Source organism: Musa acuminata, chromosome BXJ3-6, assembly GCF_036884655.1.
Source record: "Musa acuminata AAA Group cultivar baxijiao chromosome BXJ3-6, Cavendish_Baxijiao_AAA, whole genome shotgun sequence".
Lineage (NCBI taxonomy): Eukaryota > Viridiplantae > Streptophyta > Magnoliopsida > Zingiberales > Musaceae > Musa > Musa acuminata.
Window position 1 is genome coordinate 2,767,556 of NC_088354.1, and position 22,760 is coordinate 2,790,315.

Consider the following 22,760-nt stretch of genomic DNA (forward strand, 5'->3'; position numbering starts at 1 on the left):
TGATAACCCCACAAAAGAAGGATATGAACATGGGAGTTCGGTAAGCTCTCTTCTTCCTCCTTTCTATTCGTCTTTCACAGGCAGACCTGAGAAGATTACTCGATGGAATATACAGGTTTTCAAAGGGGAGCTGTTTGGTTCGACACGAGATTTGTAATCCAGACTGGCTTATGGGACATGCAATGATTGTCCTGCTACCTCATCTGATCAGATGACAGTATCTTCTACCAGCACTGGTGCATCTGAAGAACAGGGAAGGAAGAGTTGGCTTCACCTCACCGAACGGGAACCAAGAGATCTTGGCCTTGGACAACAAATGCATGCTGTCCGTTGTCGGCTTTCGAACGAAAGAGAAAGATCCTAATGATGCCTATCCATGCCGGATTAGAATTCTACAAGAAGCATCTCCCGAACCATCATATGACAAGGAGAATAAGTGGTGTCTTGTCATTAAAGCTTTCGTTGGCCTACCTCTTCTAGTGTACATTGAATGATAATTAAGATGCCTTATAACCCCGTCCTAAAACCAATCGATCTGAGGATGGAGGAGTAAGAAAAATGTAATCTTTCTAACAAGAATACAAGCTCAATGTGTGGTATTATAATATCTTGCGAATTATATGGGGGAGAAGAGAAGAGAGAGGTTGAGATTAGGAGTTGTGTCATCCGATGCTACCCACCAGAAAGATTAGGAACCTAATCCAAGTTCGAAGGATAGAAGATCGACTTGGTTGTAAGGTAGTAAGCATCCCTTTCAAGTCCCAAAAGGACATCATAAGTAGGCAAATGGGAAAGATTAGATTTTGGCAGTATCTCCTAAATGTTGTTGTAATCTGAGTATTCTTCCGCTCTTCTCCTGTGTCGAGAAAACATTGTTATCAATCTGATTTCACCATTATCTTCTCCACACCTTCTTTGTCTCCTTGGCTTCACCTCCATCAGAGCTGCACCTTTCTTTTGTTGTCATCCTAAGCAATCTCTTGGTGGCTGGTGTGAGGGAAAGACCCTCTACACTACTTCTCTTTATTGTTCGATCGACTACTGATGGTTGCGGTTTGCGAACGACGTCATCTCTGGAAATGAAGCTTGGAGTTAGATGTGATGACAGGGAGGGATGACAGATGGAAGAAACAAGAGGAAGATGCTTGATGTGCAGTGGGGAGTTGAAGTTGCAGGTGAGCAATGTCTTCAACTGAAATCACTGCCAACTTCTGTTACTTTGTCATCAGGTTGATCAAATTCTCTTTTTCTCTTTTCTTTTGGTTTGGGTAAGTACTTTTATAGCATCATGTTGAAAGCTTGTTGCACCAACACAAAAATGAACCAATTTAAACTCATTATAGGGCCAAAAACACATTATCTGACAGAAATCATCTGAAATATGGTGTCTAATTCAACATATTGCACCTCTTTCTTATTCAGTTGTCTTCTGTATCATTCTTGTGGTGTCAAGAAATTTTAGGTATGTTTCCCAACTTCCAGTGTGTGTCTGCCATAGTTTACTTGGTATGATTCTTTCTCTCCTTCCATCAACAAAGACATTGAGCTGTGTGAAGTGTCTCATTGTTAGATCTGAGTAATACCCCTTCGAAGCACTCTTTTCCTCTCTTTGATTCTGTATGTTGATGATCTTAAGCATGACTGTTGTTGGGTTTGAAGGACTTTGTTTACCTCCTCCTTTTTCTGTGGCTTTCAATTTTGATCTCTCGAGTATTCTTTGAAGTCTAAACTTCGTTATTATTCTGCCAAAATTCTCCCAACACCATTTCTTCTTCCAATCTAATGATCCTAATATACTGGTGTTGATGTTGGCAAAGGAAGGTGCTTGTTCTTGATGAGACATCAGAGTGGATCCGACTTGTCGATGCATGTAATGGATTGTTACCGTGTGATGATTGAAGCATGCCTTCTTCTGATCATTGAAGCATGTCTCCATGCACCAACTATTCCATCCTACTTGTATCGCATCCTTCCCTGTTACCTTTGATGAAGAGAGAATGTTCATGAGGAGTGTCTCTTGCCATGTAGAACTGCACGCGGGTAGCTGCAGCGAGTGTCCAACCATGGATAGCTTCCTACGACGACATGAGTTAGAATCGCTGAGGAGCACAATGCTGAAGCATGAAGAGGTCTTCAGACATCAGGTAGAACTGTGTTCGGAGACATCCAAGAACTCAAAAGTACTCCAGCTTTGATGCGTCGTCTTGATCAGATTCTGATGCAACGAATGGCAGGTGCATGAACTGCATCAACTGTACAGAGTTCAGAGGATGCTGATGGCTGAGCTGAGGAGCGAAGGGCTGAAGCTTCGGTATCTCGCCAATGCAACTCTGAGCACGACGACGGGCGCAGCCACCACCAGACTGTGGAGCAGTACATCTACCGTCACCAACGTGCATCAGAGGAAGGTGAGCTCGATGGAGCTCAACCTCTGCTTCGATCTCGAGCAGCCTGGCGAAGCAGTGGCCGCCGAGGAACGGTCGACGGCCGCCGGAAAACACCGGGAAGAAGAGAGGAGCAGCGGAGGACGTCGTAAATGGATGGATGATGAGAGTGGCGTTGAGCTTACACTCAGCATAGGACGTGGCGGTGGTAAGAATCCATGAAGGCTGCTCGCAGGTGGTGGTATGGACGAAGCTATTAGCGTTCCACATGTGTTCTACAGATTCGGACCTTCCACAGATTGAGTTAATCCAAATATACTGGTTTTGTTGTTAAGGATCGAATAAATTGGACGATATATATATGTTGGATTAAATAGAGTTTGACTAAGACTCATCTAGTCAACGATGACTACAAATAAAAGCATCCTTTCTCATGTGCATAACATATAACATGTGGACATGGAAAGAGTCAACCTTGTTCGTTCCGAGTCATGTGTCACGACTTTCAACGCGACTTCGCTTAAGAAAACGGCTTGTTTCTAATCCTGTATGCGTGCCACCTTCTCATGCGGTAACGTAAGTCGTTACTGAGAGGACTCGAGAAGCTTCATATATATTTTAGGGCTTGCTTGTAGTTTTATTTCGTCGTCTCGGCTCTTCTCTCTCCCGGCCTTGGTCGCCAAAGAGAGACAGGGTTCGGGGTCTTCGATTCCCCTTCCATCGAATCCCGACTACTACTGTACGGGAAATCGGCTGCGGGGTGGTCAGTGCGCTCTCGATTTCCTCTCCTGGACGCTGCTTTCTCGGCTTTTATCAGGTTGTGTGTTTTTCTTGGTTGATTATGTTGGCTTGGTGTCGTGATTTGACGAATTTGAAACGATGAATTCGTCGAGTAGCGGCTGTCCAAATGGGCAGTGGTTCGGATCGGTTGTATGGAGGATGAACCTCTTGGATGATGAATGATTGTTTGTCTGCGAAAATTAAGGTTTAGGAAGTCGCTAGCATATAGCTTGATCTTGTTGACAGCAACTAAAGTTGCAATCTTTAAGGAGTAATTACTGTGAGAAGAAAGTGTCGAGAAGTAGCATGGACCTTGAAAGGTTGAATATTTTCCTGGTTGTTGGATACGTGTTGGTTAGATAAACCTATTAGTTCTTTAATTGCAGAGAAATGTAGTCCTATAGATACCATGTAAGTAGATAGTTTTCAGAGGAGATGGGTTTTGGTATATAAGATATCAACTCGTATTTGTTTGTTTTATCTTCCACTGTATTGTGGAATTGGATGGTGCAGGGAGGCCAGGATATCATTAGAGAATTGGGATATTTGAAATATCAATGTTGTTTAGATAATATTGAACCAAATGGTATGTCTAATTAAGCAAAGTGCAAGACTTGGGTAAAAGCTCATATTCTTCCAAATTCAGATGGGATTCATATCTTTTCCTTTTTCTTTTCTTGATTAGAGCATGAAATATAGTGAATTATTTCTAGGTTGGATGCAATTTACAATTTCCCTTCGAGCTGAGGAAAGATTCTTCGAAGCTGTGGAACTTTGATAAATTATTTTAAGATATTTTGTTTAATGAAAAGTTGGATGTATGCCCCAGCATAGCACAAAAGCAGTAATTTTCGACCTTTAAGTGGAAGCATCTTCAATTAATTCACTTTTATCTTTGACGAATAAAATCACACCCAAACATTCTTGTTTGGTGTCCAGTAGCTTGCAGATATCTGTACAGCTGCTGACTAATACACAAATTAGGATCATTTGCTTCCTTGAGGTTCACTATTGATGTAGGCCACTTTAGGTTTCTTAGATGAATCACGAGAGCTCTAGGATTTAATACTGCAAAGTTCTTGACATGGTGTAACTTTAGTATCAGTAATTGAAGAATTTTGTTTAGTTGCGTAAGGAGTACATGGATGAAAATTTTTTAGTTTGCTTGGGTTTATTATTCATCAAGAAAGGAGGATTGATGAATTCATTATTCGTATGGTTGAAGCAAGATAATTAAATAAAGTAGGCCATGCATAATTTTGTGCGGCAGTTGCATGTCTATGGCGATGATGTTTTTGGCCACCTTACCTGGAAATCCGTTGCTGATGATTTTGTTACTTTCTGTTTCTATATTTCGGCAGAGGATTCAAAATACCCAAATTTTCATTTTTTAAGCTTGTTTTTTATGTAAAAGATCTCGTAATTGTCTTGCCGTACAATGACATGTACAGGTCCTTAAAGTAATCTTCTCCAAAACCGTTGAACATCAGTAATGTTGTAGCAAACTAATGCATGGCCTTGTGCACCTCGAACCAGAAGGATTATGCTGCCAAGCCCCATCCTTTGTACTTGCAGGACATTCAATTTGATTGCAACTGGGAAGATGTGACACGCCCAATCTGTTTGGATTTCCCTCACAATGGGGTTCTTCTCTGGTGGTCTTTTTATGAGAAGGGGATGTCGGCCTTTCATGTGTGATAAATTGTCTCGAGCAGTTCAAAAGTGCATATGGAGCACCTGTCGTTGTAAAAATCACACCAACTATAGATGGGATAACCATGGATGGCATTCAAGATATTCTCCAAACTCCAGCTCCACCAACCTGTCCACTGTGTAGAGGGAATGTTACTCTGCTGATCGTTATTGATGAGACTTGTGTTTATCCAAACATGAAGAAATGATGGTGTGAAGAAAAACACTGTTCATATATCATCAATTTTTCTGAGCTGTGGAAGCATGGTCAACTAAAACACCCCTACTCCCACCCTTCAAAAATACAACCCTGCACGACAACTTGACCAGGAAAATTTTCAGCAGCCCTCACAGATCATAGATGTCTTGAGAACTACACATGCAGAAGTACCCCATGGAGTGGCTTTAGGTGAGTACGTCATCGAACATGGGGATGCAGATGTCAGAGATGAGCATGAAGGTTTTCCTCGGAGCAGGGGTAACTGGTGGGACTCCTGCATATTCTTTAAGGGATCGCATAGGGGTTCAAGAAACTGGCACAGATCAAGAGAAAGTGGAAGAAGCAGGGTCACTGTTCAAATTCTGATGGTTCAAATCTAGGTAATGAGTCCACAAATCTGTAGATATAAGAGAATACAGATTTGTTGAAACCGATGACGAGCTTGCGAGAATAGGTGCTGGTGCAGCAACATCGGACAGGTAAGAGTGATCCCTTATTCTTTTCTTAGAAACTCAGGGGTCTGTATTTTGCAGAGCATGATATTTCCCCTCTTAGAATCTGTTATTTGCTTCTAAGAAGCTTCTCTTTGCTGATATTATCATGACATCTCATTTCTATGATCATTGACCAACAAGAAACCACAGTAGCCGGTCTATCATCCAGGGGCATCTTTTCAGCTTCACGGCTTAGTTCTGGCACCTTCATAGAGTTCGTCAGTTGACAGTTATATCTGTGCATATTAATGGAGTATGGTATGTAGTGCATCATGCATCCCTTGCTGCAATCTAAGGATTCATCAATGTAATTCTTGTCCTTGTGCTATTCTTCTGTTATGTTAGTCTTATATCATTAAGACAGTTTTTTTGGGAACTAAATATCCAATTAATTGAAGGGGAAATGCATCAAATAAAGAAATAAAAAATAAAAAAGTGTTATTATATATAGTTCTTTATTTTTCTCTTCTTGGATGAAATGGCTAATGATGTTGGTGCCAGCTCCTAAGTTTTGAATGATGGATTACTCGATTGATAAGTCGGAAAGACTAATCTTGTATTTGCAGTGTTATGATGATTTCAGAACGGAGGGTCGCCTAGGCCTAGGTGATGGTACTCTGCCAAAGTCTACTCAACCAGGTGGTTTTACCACAGACAGGTAAAAAACATGTCAACCATGTCAATACATGTTTGTGGATTAATAAAAATTAATATTATAATTAAGATATTCTAGTTTGTTATGATCGATTTGTATCGATCAATATTTTTAGTGTGAATCATCCTTTTTCGGATGGTTCAATTTTTTTTCTTTCTTAATTATGAGTTTGATTTTTTTTTTTTCCTTCCCAAAGTCATGGATCGCTTCTCCATTTTCTCCGTTCTTCTCTCAATTGTTCCTCATGCTTTATGCCCACCTCACCCTCCTCCTCATCCTCATTGTTTTTTTTCTTTCAACTTCTTCCCTTCCTTCTACCCCTCTTGTCCTACTCGTTTCTCATGCTTCATGCCCACCTCCCTCTCCTCTTCCTCATATTTATTGTTTTTCTTTTCTTCTCTTCCTTTTACCCCTCCCTATCTATACTTTTTTATACTAGTATAGATCGAAACCTATAAGTTAATTCAAAAATCGACTTTGATATGATTTGATCATTCAGCCATAAAAAAAAAAAATTGATTTTGTTATATTTTATTAGATCTGTGGACAACATTGATATTATTACCTTTGGATCTCAACTTCTATTTTATTTCTACCTATTTTTCATTCACTGAGGTGGATGTTTAGTTCTTCCTATCTATAAGAATAGCCTCAAAACCCAGCAAATGGAGTTGTGTATAGTTAGAACTCTATCTATCTATCTATAGGAAATTAAAGGTGCTCACAGAAGTGTCAACACTACACTGTTTGGCTTTGGAAACAACATTAATGAGAAAAGAGAATTCAAAACAGTCACTGCTAAGCTCCTTGCCTTAGCAATAATCTCAAGTATGAACCACTGGATGCTATTGAGAGGACAAGAAATAATAAATGATCCATATACTAATTGGTATATCCTGGTTGGTCAGAAGTCCTTTTGAGTGGTGATTGTGACTTGAAAGATGATGAAAAGGAAGAAGGTAATGTTCGAATGATCCAAAATTAACACCACTTTCATCATTCATAGATAAAGACCTTTTTGTTAAGATTGATTTCATCATCCAAAATTATGGCATACTTTTCTGAGCTCCATGTCAATTGTCATCAAACAGGCTTTTGTCATATCCAATATTAGGTCGACTTTAATATTAAGTTTTGATGGGATAGTTGATTTATTAACTTGATTGAGTCTAGATCATTGATAAAAATATTTAAGCTGAAGTTAACAGTAGTACATCCAGTCTAATCCTAGATGAGATTTAACTAGGGTGTTATAGGTTTACTAAGATGATTTGATTTACTATTGTGTGATAATAAGGAATGGTAACACAAATAGTAACATTGAAAAGATGGAAGGCTTCTCTTTTTTATAAAAGAGATACACAATTTTTTTGAACTTAGGAGAAGAGAAATCATAAACACAAATAAAAATCACTGTGAATGAACAAAATCAGTCTTAACAACACACATTGTGCTTCATGTATCAGGAGCTTCCTAGAAAAGATTAAAAAGACACAAACAAGTTAAGAAGATCCAAATATCTTGGGGGCTAAAGTTTTGACCCTGATTTCAGATCACAAACAGCGTTTCAAGTTGGGCTACAGATTTAGGCTGAGATGTTTTTACTTAGCCAGCACAACAATTATCTTGAAATCAGGATCTTCTTGCCCCTCTATATGAGAAAGAATGTGATCGATCACACCAGCAATAACACAGTGGACGGCATGAAAACTTGAAGCTTATTTAAAGATTTCTCTTCTCGCTCTCTTCTTTTGAAAGAGAGAAAGGGAAAGGGGGAGAATCTTTAAGATACTTGTGAATGAATGTCATGTCATCGTTAGCATTGCATTAACTCGAATGCTTCAACAACTCGATACATCGATCGAACACCCCGCAAGATTCCTATAACATATAAAGTTCGTATAAGGTTCTCGATAATCCCACATGTAAATTAAACATTCATTTCCTTCTAATCATTATTGAAAATTATCATAAAAGATCACATATTCATTCTCTCTCTAGTAGATATTGTACTCTTTATTATTCTAACCCTCAAAATCTACTTATTAAGGATCAAAAGGATGATCTTTATGCATGTAGTGCAACAAGTTCTTAAGTTAGCCTCGAACCTCCGACGACGACAAGTCTTATCACATAACAGTTTGGGGTTAGCATCCACGAAGATAGATCCTTTGGCTTCGTGCATCTTCTAGAACAAAAAAGGTCTCGTGTCTCTTCTGGAACAAAGGGTCTTCTCGACTGAATTTTAGATCTGCGTGTGTGGTAAAAGACAATATCGTTCACGATGAAGGCGTAGTACCGATCTCTATCAGAATCTGCATAATTTGGTGCAGCGTTCAGCCTCTTTTTGGCTACCAATTTGGTCCTGCAAATACGAGATGTGTGTTCATACAAAAAGATGATACTATGGGATGAAGAATACATGTTTATGGAGAACCTAATGTACACATAGCACGATATTCTCATGCTTCTTGATACAAACAGCTTAAACATCAAATTCCACACCATAGCACAAGCCAAGCAAGCAGCTAGTACAAGCACCACCAAACCTTTTTGTCTGCTAATGAGAGAACACCAGCTGAGGCGTAGAACCACACCTGAATCCACGAGCATGACATAGGTGTCTCGTGTACCCGTGCGTGTACGTATGGACGGGTCATGCATCGCGCACCTCAAACACGTTCCGGCACTTGACGACGATGTCGTACATGTGCACGGACGTGAACCTGGAGAAGTCTCTCGGCACCGAGATGAGGTGCACCGACGAGCGCTTGTGGAACTGGACAAGATCCGGGGTGCTGGGGTACAGCTCCCACCCGAGCTCCGCGAGCTTGGTCGCCAGCATCTCATTGGATGTGATCACCTCGTTGGTGGGAAGATAGACCAGGATCTTCCGCCGCCGACTGCCGATCGAGTCGCCGCCGCCTGGGTTCTCTCGCCGCACGACGCCGTTCTTGAACACCCACACCCCTGACATGTCTTGCTGCTGTACGATCAGAATCGGAGAGGGATGAGAGGGGTGTGGGAAGCGGATGAAGGAGTCGAGGGGAGAGGAGGTGCGGGTTTTATATGCACTGGCCGAGGTTAGAGAGAGAGAGAGAATGGCTAAGGTGGGACCCGCCAAGGGGAGATATGGAGGACCGTGTGGGACCGACGGAGCTTTGATGAACAGCTACTTCCCTGGCCACTGGGATCAGCGGTGATTAGAGTCTCTCGGCACACAGTCCACAGGGAACTGCTACTTCCCGGTGTTGGGATTGATCTTTTCCTGTGCAAATTATTGGAGGGGGGGGGGGGGCCAAATGGACCTGAAAACAGATATCTTTAGATCCTTAGGGTTGTGTACTACATATCCTGAGGAACAAACATGCTATGTGGTGCAGTGAGTGGGGAGACGTCGGCTTTCTCAAAAGCTGTCACTCAGCTTTTCATGAATGATGTACGTGAGCAGGATAAAATGATGGACCAGTTGCACTGACATGCAGCAGCAGCAGCAGCAGCAGCTTATCACGAGCCACGCACGTGGAAGAAAGAGAGAGGTCGACCACGCCCGCATTGACCCCCTTCTCCACTCTTGCCATGGCCCGGACTATGATATGTGAGGCCGCATACCCCCCCACAGTTTGATCGAATGCAATTTGATCGTTCTGAATGAGATTCTACTAGGGCTTGACTTTTGAGTCACAAAGGAGCTGATCCAGTCGAGGGAGAGAAGCAACAGGTCAAGATGCAGTAGTCCAATCCTTGAAAGATAGAATCGAAGTCCAATCCTTGAGCTGACCACTGACATCACCGGCGAGCGCCTTCCCGTACGGAACCATGAGCAAAAATACATGCAGCTTGATGTTTGCCGGAAACAGAGAAAGAGGTATGCATGACACAGAATACTCGGAGAAATCATGAGGCCTCGCACTACTCCCACCGTTGATAACCCTGTTGAATCAACATGCAGAAGCTGAGGGATGCAAAACTCATGCTGAGGACAGCAGAACTGGAGCAGCGACTGCCACTGCCACCACTTGCTTTTTCCTCAAAGGTGGACCGCCACAAATGGTGGTGGAGACGGTTCGGGCCATGTGTGCCAGTCTCCATACGAAGCAGTACACTGATACAGAAAGCAGATATCACTTGTTCTTTCTTCTTTAAGCAGGCAGGATTATTCCAGCAACGATGGCTCCATCAGCTGTGGGGCTGCTGGAGGAGGAGCTATAGATCTATGACCATATCTATTCGTTGGACTGTCGCAAGGAAAGGCCCCATCTTGCACGTGAGCCCAAATGTCTCTTCTTGGTGTTTGGTGTTCTCCGAATCGAGGACCACAGCTTCCGTAGGTGGTGTTTGATCCAAAGTTTTCTTTCATTTGACCGTGAGAGGTTGCAAGTTGCCCTTCTTCCTGAGCTGGGATGATCAGCTCTAGAGCTAGAAAAGTTCTTTGGAAAGGAAGGAGGACAATCTACAAATTCCCTACAAAGAAGGAGGTCCCCAGAAAAGATGTCGAAAGAGGAGGAGGAGGAAAACAAAGGATGATGTGATCATGACGTAGATCCAGTAAGGGCAACAGGGGATTCATGGAAGTTCTAAATGTAGTAAATAACTAAGAAGATGGATGGATTACATGTCGGCATCTCCCTCGACGAGATTTATTATGTCGGCTGGCGTCTGGATAATGAGACGACATATATGCATGCGAGCTTCCTCTCTTCCTGGTTCTGCCGCTCCGAACCATGCGGTGTTGGTTCGGCTGGCTTCTCAATCGCGATAGGTAGTGTCAAGTGGACCGTCTCGGAATCTGTGCCCTGGAATCTGCCTGCAGCATTTTATCTTGCAGATGAAGCGTGAGGAGACTGCGACTGTGAGCACGAGTGGTGGTTGTTCTTTAATGGCGCACCACATCCCTCTCCGATGGACCACTTCCTCTGCTCATCATCTTCCTGACACAAATGGCTCACCTCGCTCCCTCCCTCCTCCTCCTCCTCCTCCTCCTCCTCCTCCTCTCTCTCTCTCTCTGTGCACGTGAACAATCAGGGTAGAACACTGGATTTGGTCCCACCTGGACACCGTATTCCACAATGCTCTTCTCCAAAGTCTTCATTTCACTTGAGATTGTCATGTGATTGATTTGCTCTGGTTTTAGGGTTCCACGACGCACCTGTGGAACCCATTGGATCGTGATATTGCGGCCACTAAGCTCCGGCATCCGATTGACTCCTCCATGAATCCACTTTTTGCGGGTCTAGCTCAGTCACCGGCTGCCGTGTCACCGTCGGATAGCCGACTGTGACAAGACCGATTTGGCAGCGTAGCCTTTGGTTCCAACCATCACTGGAATCGATGCCCTGACAACCACACCTCCATCATTTCGAGCTTGGACATTATTGTCTCATATCACGGCGAAAGCCATTTAGGATGATATCTCAAGTTGTCATCCGAGAGTTGCTTGAATTTGATATAGCAAAAACAAGAAAGGCTTGCCAATTAAAATCTAAGAAAAAGGAAATTAAACATCTAAAATACTCTTGCTGTTTCTCTTGAGAATTCTTCGAAGAATAAATCTCATATATCTCATGTCATAAGCGATAAAATTAATCTAAATTATTAGAATTAGATAGATAAAATAAAAGATAAATTTTTTGATTTTTTTATGAAGGAAAAAACAGTTAGATCATATCTTTGTTAGGGATACGGTCAAAATCAAACTATTCATTTATAAGACCATAAATATATGTTCTTGGATAAGTCTAAAGCATTATATATTAGATTAGAAATACTATTCTTTTTTTTTACCTTCTTCGTTTCCTTCTTGAAATTCTATAAGAAGTCAACTAATATAAGGATTATGAAATTTGATAGAAAATAATTTTGCTGAGTATGATATGCAAGATCCAAATATTGCTGAAGATCAATAAGATTAAATAAATGAGAACCAAGAGTTTTCTACCTGCTATAACAAGCAACAAATGAATCTTTATTTTTCTAAATCATGTGAGCATCAACATCAAAAGAGTAAAAAATATAAAAAAGTGTGTTATAAGATATAGACAAAATAAAAACTTTAAAGAATGAGATTCTTCCATATGAATTCAAATCTCTTACGATGAACGATTCTAAATCTATCACTCATTATTTCTTAAAAATCTCTTTTGTTATGAACTAAATAAGGTCTTACGGTAAAAACTCAAAAGATCAAACAGTAGTAAAATAAGTTTTAAGAAGTTTATCTTTAAAATATGATGTCTTTTACTGCTATAGAAAAAGCTAAAGATACAAGTACATTACCTATTAATGAATTAATAGATTCAAATTTAGTTTATGAATAAAAATGAATATATCTTTAGATGAAACTTAAGAACATACTTTTCAAATAAAGATAGATCAAAAGAATGATAAAAAAATTCAAAAACTAAATCTCAAGAGAGAGATTAGAGTGATAGAGGTCGGGAACGATTTAGCACCTAGGACAAGGGATAAGTTCGATCAAATAAGAGTCAAGGGAACTTCAATGAACATAACAAAGAAACTTATTAATGCTTTTACTACAAAGCAAATGGACGTATTGAAAAAAATTACTTGTATAAAAAATAAAAATCTAAATGTTCATCTTTGCTCCCATTATAAAAAATATGACTATTTTTAAAAATTATTGGAATAAATATAAAAATAATCGTATGACAATAGATAAAAGTTTATTTTAAATGCTTAATGGTTCGATCATATTTATAGTATATATGAGAAATAATAGTAAGGTTCAAGTGGAAAAAAAGGAATAGTTATTGTGAACATTAAATTTGGTATAAAATTTATTGATAATGTGATATGTATTATTGGTTTAAAATAAAATCTCATTATGATGAGAAAAGGATATTATACTACTTTTGATGATGAAAATATTTAATTTATGAAAAAAAACTAAAAAATTGATAACAACTATAAGGATTATAAAAAATAAAATATTTTTTTTTATATTTTTCCTTACATGCAATCACTGCTATTATTATTAACGAATCGACATTATAGGATAAAAGATATGCACATTTGAATTATGATATATTAAAATTATTAAATTAGAAGAATATGATATTTGGTTTGCCTAGAATTAAGAATAAAGATACTGTTTATAAATCTTATATTATAAAAAATAATATAAAAATTCTTTTCAGATAGATCATTCTTGGAGAGTTAAGGAACAATTAGAACTTGATATTTGTGGGCCTATGTAGACTATATCATATAATGGAAGTAAATATTTTTTATTATTTATAGATGATTGCATAAGGATGATATGAGTATATTTTCTTAAAAAAAGCTAAAATCTTCTTATTTTCAAAAATTTTAAATCATATGTAAATAAAATAAAATAATTATTTTATTAAAGATTTTAGCTTTAATAAAATGCTAAAGATTTTTTTTATATTTTTAAAGATAAATATAAAGATTTTTTTTTATATTTTTAAAGATAAATATAAAGATTTTTTTTATATTTTTAAATATAAATATAAAGATTTTTTTTAAAGATTTTTTTATATTTTTAAAGATTTTTTTTAAAGATTTTTTTAAAGAACTCGAGGGGGTGAATTCACTTTTAAAGATTTTTTTTATATTTTTACAAGAATGCATGCATTTACAAGGAACTAAGTACAAGCTGGACCCCCTAGTAAAATAGAATAGTAGAGCGAAAGAACCGAGTTGTGATCGAGATTACTAGATGTATGCTTAGAGAAAAATCAATACCAAAAGAGTTTTGGGAAAAAGTTGTGAGTACAATAGTATATTTGTTAAACTATTTTCTACCAAAGTAATATAAAGAAAAATATATTATGAAGCTTGGTTAGATAGAAAGTCACATGTGAGTCACTTATACATATTTGGTTATATTGTTTACTTTCATGTTTCTATAAAAAGAAAAAAGAAAAGTTGATGATAATAGTATTAAATGCATATTTGTAGCGTATTGTAATGAAACAAAAAGTTTTAGACTTTTTAATCATACAATTAAGAAATTGATCATAATAATTTTTCATTTCTTGTTTGTTATCTTCTTCTTTTTCTTCACCGAGTTCTAAATAAACCAAGAATAAATTGTTTGCATTCTCTTTCTTCAAGAAGTTCTGAATAAACCAAGCATAAAAAGTTTGTAGTTTGCATGATTGAAGTAGTCATGAGTCACAATTCAAGTATCTGACAAGGCAACGGGATACCAAGATCTGGCAGAACTCTGCTCATTCCTACTCGGCATCTTCCAAGTCTCTTCATCTTCTGTAAGCCCACGAGGTAGATAAATGGAACATGATCGAGTAGGAATAAGATTACTGTAAGCAAAGCAAAGCATATCCTTCAAATGCCGAAGAATCTGCGTCTTCTGAACAAGACACTTTTGCTCCTCCCCCCTTCTGTTCTATCCACGTCGTTTTTGCCTTGCCGAACCTAATTCAACAGAAGAACATATCTGACTTCACATAAAGGCCAAGTGTCTTGTAGTACTTCCCTGTGAACAGATACCTTGATGTGGTCCACTAGTTGACATCTGCAAGAGCAAGAACAAACACTGTGTCAACTACGCCATGGCAAAAAGCTCAGCTCAAACTGCGGATAAAGATGAGGTCTTCATATTTGAATCCGCCATCTTCGATATGAGAGGCTTGAGATGTGATTGTGGCCTTGATGAATGCCACCGAGTTCCCAAGAGTGGCAGCACGGGCGATGATCGCCTGTGAGATTACACAGCATGCTGAGCCGGTGCACATAAAAGCTCCCCCACAGGGACGCTCGAGAGCGAGTTCACCGCATTGCATCGAAGTTTCTTTATCTTTACAAGAAGTGAAATCTTGTAATTGCCGATCACATCCGCGATGGTTGGTTTGCCATGAAGGTGGCGGACCGAGTCCATCCACATGTTTCTGCATGAACAGCGACGAGCACATCCAAGTGGATAGAATGGCTGCCGAGCCAACCGGAGGGAAGAGTTGGATACGCACAGCAACGCGAGCGGACGGGGAGAGATTGCGGCACGTGAAGTGGAGCCCACCACGCCACGTGGTTGACACATCATCAGCTCATCTAATTATTCTGTGCATCAAAAGGTGAAGGGGAAAGCCGATCATGTCCAAGAAGAAGGAGCTCCACACAAATCTCGAAGGTGGCCAACGAGACCACTAAAACAACTTAGGCCTGGGGGGAGTAATGGAGGAGTTGTTTAGGTGATTTCTACTCCATTGAGCTATCATTGAAAGAGGCAACAACAGGTCAGCTCTGCAAGGCAAGCATCTATTTGGAGGACTACAAGACATTGTGATTGACCGTAGAACAAACAGTGCCATAACAAGTAGGTCTAGTAACCTAGATTAGTTCTTGACTCCAACACAAGATAGAACAGGTCATCACGAGTATTGTGTTATAGAAATTCTCGATCATGAGAGCATTGATCTCATGATTGAGATCAATCATGCTTGATATATCCTCAGTAAAGTTTGTAATCCCAGCTAAACGGATGAATAGAGCTCATAAAAAATAATAGGTAATGAATGCTTGATGATTCTTGTGAGACTTGGAATTGACTTGTCACTAGCAGTTTTACCTGCTCTATAAACAAATGAATAGATGCAACTCCTTTGGAGAAAGTCCACAAAGTCAAAAGGTTGACAACAAACCCCCTTCTTGGGTGTCTCCCTGCTATCTACAGGAAAAACTAAGAGAAGGAAATTGAGAGAGGTGGGACAACTGGAGATGTCACTTGATGGAAGGAGTCCTTTGATGACCTTAGTAGGTGTCTGACAAATTTACATGGTGCTTCAAGATCAAGGAATGACTGGTTTGGGTCAAAGGAGAAGTGCTTCTATCACTTCTAGCTAGTTTCATTCCTAGGCATCTTTGTTGCTTCTTCTCGAAGAGGATGGTGTAGTGATGTATTAAGATCTCATTTACTTCTTCTTTTCTGGAGGAAATATGTTCTCTACCACCTCTTTTGAACTCTTCAAATCTTTGTTCCTTCAAAGGAACTTAATATTATTGTAACATTTAAAAGAAATTATTTCATAAATAGTCTGTAAATTTTGGTTTTAATCTATTAATTTAATTTATTCCAAATGACATATTAGTCTGTCGAGAAAGCAATTTATTTCTCCATGCAGGCCTGTGGAAGATTACATGAAACATGTTTGGGTGTATATGTCAAGACATACAATTGCACAAAGTCATCAACACATGCTATGATTAGGACACTAATCATAAGAGCTATATCAACACTCTTCAATTTTTGGAAATAATAAGAGCTTCTAATCGATGGCCAACATTACAATGATGTCAAGTATTTGATGAACAATGTGTATTTGAAATGTTGCTCAAAGTACGCCCTCTTTAGGAGACTTTTCCATAGACATATAGTGGTGGAAGTTTCTACTTTGTAGGGTTGTAGGAAATCAAACACCATAACATTCCGGATACTAAAATCCAATTGCATTCATCAAAGCTACAATTAAGCCCCCCAATGCCCCCTATTTCCCTCCCCCATTGGTATCCCTTGTGCTTATCTCTTTGAGGCTCCTTCCTTGTATCAAGAATGGTCTCGTTGCTGATGCCAAGACACCCCCCCATGAGATTCCAAAGTTGCAGGCAAAGCCAAGGGGAAGGCTACCCACATCTCCTTCTTTCCCATTGATTGATTATTTCTTAGTCTTCATGCTTTATATAATTAATTATATCACAATGACACTGAGGGTCTGCCTTTTGGGGTCTATTCCTATCTTTTAAAAGGTGGCAGTGCCGTGTCCAGGACCCTTCCTTAACACCAAGGTCAAATGCAAGAGTTTCTTCTTTCAAGTAGAAAGTTTTCCTTTTCTCCTTAAATTAATGAGAGTTCCCCATCCACTTGTCCAACAAAGATAGGGCATGTTCTTTAAGTAGACTTTCCCTCTACCCTAAGGTATTTGTTTTCCTCTGAGGAAAAAAAGATAATATACATACATACATATAGTGGGCATTTGATTCTGCAAAAGTAGCAATGATGGACTAAGTTTGGGGTTAGTTTCCTAATAGTGGTTGAGACACAAGTAGGACATTGAATGGCTGGATTATTGGCTAATCTTCTTGGTGTTTGTTTTAGGGTTGCTGGGATTCATTGTGAATTGGGACAAATCTTTGTTGACTTCAATTAGATCAAATAGTATAAAAAGGTAAAGTTGATTAGTGGATAGAACAATTAGTGATAGGTTGTCTTATGTGACACACATGTAAAAGTTTGAGCTTAGAATGAGTGGTGATGATGCAATTTGTCTTGTGTGTCACTATATTTTCCACAAGGTTTTAATCCTTTGACAATTATATGGCACCAAACTAATCAAACTAAGATTATCTCAAAGAGGCTTTCATGTCACAAATCATTTGTGAATCAAACTACTCATCCCACAACCCATTAATGGCTTTGTAACCATCAGATTCAAGAGGTAAACCTAATGGGAAATACATGAGATATTGTATTCATGGCTTTTGTAGGTTGAGTTGTGATATGACATTAGGTATAATAGCATATACTTGTTATAATTGTTGAAGTCCTACTGGAAAGCAAACCAACGCAGGGTGGACTTTGTCGATGTCATGAGATCTGCAACTTCGAACTTATTAATTTGTGATGCTTGCAATGAACCCTAGGTGCATACCAGCAGCATTGTCCTACCCGGTAAGCATCACATCACATCACATCACATCATCCTTCTTTCTCTCTGGGTTTCTTTCTATAAAGCTTGGCCTCACCTTCTTTGGTTGTTCTTCACTCGAGGCTGAGACATCAAAATTCTCTTTGGGTTGCTAAATAGAGAGAGGGAGAGAGAGAGATGGGAAGAGCTCCATGCTGTGACAAGACAAACGTGAAGAAGGGACCATGGTCTCCCGAGGAGGACGCAAAGCTCAAGGATTACATTGAAGAGCATGGAACGGGTGGCAATTGGATTGCACTGCCTAATAAGATTGGTAAGTAATACCCAAAACCCTTATTATCTTGGCTTTTTCTTTCGATAAAGCTTCTTCTCTAAGGACAAAAAAGTAGTATTAGTAGATATATAGATCGATCCGTGTGGAGAGAAAATGGTTAGCCAGTCCCAACTAAAGAACTTTATTTCCTTGGAGTAGAAGATAGCTCATCCAAAATTCTTAGAAAGAACAAACTGTTGAGATCAGGGATGACGAAAGAGGGTGAGAAGGGAAAGTTGCTATGGTCTTTGCTTCCTATTTAAGGTGTGTTCATCTCGATGTTGTAACTTTTCACCCAAGAAACAAATCACAGTTAAGAATACATAGAGGAAGTCTAATCATAGCTATGTTCTAAATTCTTCTTCTTTCCTTTCTCTGCACTAATTTTGAGGTGATGTGATAGAGAATTATGACAAGAAACAAACCCTTCTTTTTTTGTCAGTCCATCCAACTAGTAATTATATGTGTGAATTTTGATGATTGTTTGAAGGGTTGAAGAGGTGTGGCAAAAGCTGCAGGCTGAGATGGCTAAATTATCTGAGACCAAACATCAAACATGGTGGCTTTACAGAAGAGGAAGATCAAACTATCTGCAGGCTCTACATAAGTATAGGGAGCAGGTAAATCATACAACTGCAACCCCGCCTTCTCTCCCCCCAATCTCTCTCTTCCTTCCATGATAACCCTCCACTTTCATGCATTAGGTGGTCAATAATTGCAGCCCAGCTGCCAGGAAGAACGGATAATGATATCAAGAATTACTGGAACACAAGGCTGAAGAAGAAACTACTCGGCAAGCAAAGAGAACCGAGTCGATCGCGAAGCCTCCACCTTAACCATGTTCCTGGCGACGCAGCTGATAGGTTGAAGCACGAAGCACCTTCCGAAACCCTAAGCGCATCAGCCCTCGAGAGAATGCAACTCCACATGCAGCTCCAAGGCCTCCACAATCCCTTCTCCTTCTACAACCACCCTGAACTCTGGCCCAAGTACTATCATCCACTAGGAGATAAGATCTTCCAAAGCCAAACCACAGATGCTACTGCTACAACCCCTGTGCAACAAGCTCCTGATGTATCAAAGCTGATGAGTACAAACATACAAGAAACGGACTGCTTACCGTTAGGGTTTCTCTCACCCTCGAGCGGAGGTACTCTCAGCATGGAAACTTCGAGCTCCAACTTGGATTCTGCAACTGCAGGTGTTCGAGCTGACCTCCATGACCTGCTCTACTGCAAGAACTCCTCCACTGTAGGGCATGAAGAGCATCAACTTGTTGACTTAGACTGTTACAAAGAAATATATGGTGAAACGGAGAGTACAAATTGGTGGCCTACTGAAGGTTTCATGGATCAAACAGCAATGGTGTCTTGGGATTCAGCCTCAGCTCTCCATTCCGAGTTCATGTGGCAAGAGAATGGGCTACGGTTTGGTCTGTAGGAAGGCAATTAAATGAAGTTGTTGAGAATTTAGACCTGAGCTTATGTGCTTCCACATGTCTAAGAACACTCAGTGTAAAGTTGTCAATAATACTGTAATGCTCTTCTTCCTCGGCTTACATTCAACTTCATCAGTTCATCAGCTTGATTCTTCTGATGTCTTTCTTCTTTTCTGCCTTTGGAGTTCATATTGCACCTAACGTAGGATATACTATCTATGTACACCAGTTGAAAGCAAAACTTGGATACATACACCTCCTCCATCTTTAGATTAATGAAGTGCAATAAACCCCTGCATCTCTCTATTGAAAGCACATCTCACAGACCGAGATAAATAAATAAATATATAATATTATATGTACGGGTCAATTTGGGCCCACAAAGAATTGGGCTAATTGAACACTGAGTTGGGCCTAAACGGCCTGTAGAACAATAAGAGTAGTATTGTTGCTTACATTGCTCCGCGGAGTACGTGACGCTGTATCGGTAGCCTAGCCTATAAATAGGCAACTGCCGTTCTTTGCGAGGGCCGACGCCTTCTTTCCACCGAGGGATGTTACAGCTAGGGTTCTTTGCCGTCGACGACGAAAGCAACGGCCGATAATGTCCCCGGCGGCTCCAACACAACAGCCGATAATGTCCCCTCCTCCACGCTGTCGCAATCCATCGGGAAATCGTCGTGGATGATTGAAGGCGCCGTATTCTATGATTTCGCAGCATTCTTGAAATCTTCTTGTTGAGTCCTTGCAATCAATTTGATCTTTATCTTTTGGTTGTGAGGCGCAAAGAGCTCTGATAACTGGTTATGAGGTAAAATCGCTCTCTCTCTCCCTTTAAGGAAAGTTCTTGAAGTGAAGTTTGATGATTGATAGTGTGATCAAATTAAAGTTTCTTTTAGGTTATCCTCAACGACCATTATGTTCGATTATTTGACGGGAGAAGGTGAGCAGCATTAGTGTATCTTTTGTAGTAGATAAGGATTGTGGTTGAGCAATGCAAAGGATAACTTTAGGGTTTGTTGCTAATGCACAATTATGCTAGTTTTCTCGTCTGTCGTCAGCAAATCTCGGCCACCGTATTAAGCCATGATATCAAGTTGTTCCGAAAGATTTAATACTGGAGGTTGTCCAGCTAATGCTGGTTCATGTTGATTCTGCTGTTTGTGTCTTGCCATGAGCCTTTGCATGACATGCTCATCTAAAAATTCTCTGTTCCAGAGTATCTTGGTTGAATTGACCTGCACATAAGTGTCCTTGCATGGTTGACACAACTAATCTTCATAAGCTATATCTTATGTACTTGTGTTTTTAATCTATCTTATACTAGCTTGAATGCTCTCTTAAAATGACAGCAAGTGATGCATAGCTTTTGACAGGTTTTATATTACAAATTAGAATGAGAGAGGGAGTGTGAAGTCCGTCTACATTCCATTAGTATCAAGAATTAGTGTCTTTAGCTTATTGTTATAATAAGGTATTAAGATGTAGTTGCAGAACATCAGCCAAATCCTAACAAAAAATAAACTCATCTTTCCTTGGTGAACTCTGTTTCTCAATTCAGGGCTTTCAGTGATTGAGATTTCATCTCAACGGCTCTTTAGCTGTACCATCATCTATCATGGGCTCACCAGAGGAACAAGCAGTACACTGCAGTGGATGAATCTATCCCCTAGTCACCCAACAAAGGAGAGCTATATGAGATAAGTCATTTATGTTTCATTCTCTCCTGTTCTACTCATGTCTTCTGTCTCTTTTTTATCTGAGGTGAAGTTTCTTCTCTAGATGGATGCAAATTCATGATGAATACATGACAGATGCAAATTCATGATAGATTTTAGGTAGGTATAGATATAAATATCATACAGAATTAGGATGGTATGACACAAATGATTAAAATACTAATATGAATCTCTTATCTTATTCTTGTTAAACCAAATTATTCATGCAACTTGATCCAGCTTGACAAATATGAGGTGTTTATTATGTTATGCTGCTTTAGGATTGAGACAGATCCAATATAAGGTTGGGGTTAAATCAGTGTTGGCCTACCACCCCATCCAGCCTACTCGCAATTTAACTGCTACCACCACCATTGATTGATGCGATTCCTTTTTCTGCCCTTTAATGAAAGGGAGACATGGCTAGATCCTCTGATGTCGGCCAACAAGTTTGACTCTTCCCCAACTTGTTCTGCAGACCCAACATAGTTGTTCAAATATATCTCTCTGTAGATTTTGACTGTTTGATATGTTAAAAATTCAAAATCGATCTTAGTACTTTTGAGAATCCGTCACAAGCTTATATTAGAGAGTTGATTGGATTCGGTGACGGATCCTACAAGAACTAGGTGAGGAACATACTTGACAAAAACCCCTTTCATGTTTAATTTAGGAACTTGGGAAAGAGTGATATAGAATATAGAGGATTCAAAAGATAGTCCCTAGAGTTAACATATCTGAGATATTTTATAGGGACTTTCAGTATTTGTCACGATTAAATGAGGAGTTAAATCCATAGAGACGATTTCGTAGGATTGTTGAGCTTTACTTGGACTTGAAGAGTCACTTAAACCATCGAGTGTTATGGTTAGTATTAGAGTGGGTCACTCGTCCAACATGTTGAGAATGGATGTTGGACTAACAATGATGTGAGCGAGGATGTCTATGTATTAAATCTCTTATATCATCTATCTCATTGTCACTGTGTGAAAGATGTCGGAACTTTGTGAATTGATCACATCATAAGTGGTGGGTGATTGGGAAATCAAGGTTAATTTATAATCTCACTTGACCATCATGAAGACAAAGAATGTTGAGATTCATAGTCGAATTTTATCATATCTTAGACAAATGACACTTCATGACCATATTCAATCACATCGAAGACAAAGGATGTTTCATGGTTGAGGTCTATCCCATGATTCAGACAAATGATGTTAATGCTTTGTGGTTAGATTTAATTGAATCGGAGATAAATGATACTTTGTAGATAAATTTGATCATATCGAAGGTCAAGGAGATAAAGGGGTAATTGTCTCAATAGTTAATTTAAAAAATAGTATTGAGGTCTCTACACTTACGAAGGCGAAACATTTAATCCCAATTCTCCTTACGTCATTAATTTCGTTGACGAAAAAAAT

General features: G+C 39.4%; 3 protein-coding genes and 1 pseudogene across 3 annotated transcripts; 3 read left to right on the forward strand and 1 right to left on the reverse strand.

Annotated features, from left to right (window-relative positions):
- Positions 1 to 978: 978 nt before the first annotated feature.
- On the forward strand, positions 979 to 2,760 carry LOC135640088 (uncharacterized). Its single transcript, XM_065154219.1, has 3 exons — positions 979 to 1,175; positions 2,029 to 2,144; positions 2,235 to 2,760. The coding sequence occupies exons 1-3, from the start codon at positions 1,115 to 1,117 to the stop codon at positions 2,604 to 2,606; spliced, it is 549 nt and encodes a 182-aa protein (XP_065010291.1). The 5' UTR covers positions 979 to 1,114; the 3' UTR covers positions 2,607 to 2,760.
- Positions 2,761 to 3,062: 302 nt separating this feature from the next.
- LOC103986765 (uncharacterized) lies at positions 3,063 to 6,028 on the forward strand (annotated as a pseudogene).
- A 2,578-nt stretch (positions 6,029 to 8,606) lies between these two features.
- LOC103986689 (flowering-promoting factor 1-like protein 3) lies at positions 8,607 to 9,243 on the reverse strand. The gene has a single exon (XM_009404774.3). It carries the CDS (start codon positions 9,200 to 9,202, stop codon positions 8,882 to 8,884), a length of 321 nt encoding a protein of 106 aa, XP_009403049.1. The 5' UTR covers positions 9,203 to 9,243; the 3' UTR covers positions 8,607 to 8,881.
- Positions 9,244 to 18,001: 8,758 nt separating this feature from the next.
- Positions 18,002 to 19,662, forward strand: LOC135639867 (transcription factor MYB36-like). The gene is made up of 3 exons (XM_065153847.1): positions 18,002 to 18,183; positions 18,674 to 18,803; positions 18,888 to 19,662. The coding sequence occupies exons 1-3, from the start codon at positions 18,048 to 18,050 to the stop codon at positions 19,621 to 19,623; spliced, it is 1,002 nt and encodes a 333-aa protein (XP_065009919.1). The 5' UTR covers positions 18,002 to 18,047; the 3' UTR covers positions 19,624 to 19,662.
- Positions 19,663 to 22,760: the final 3,098 nt, after the last annotated feature.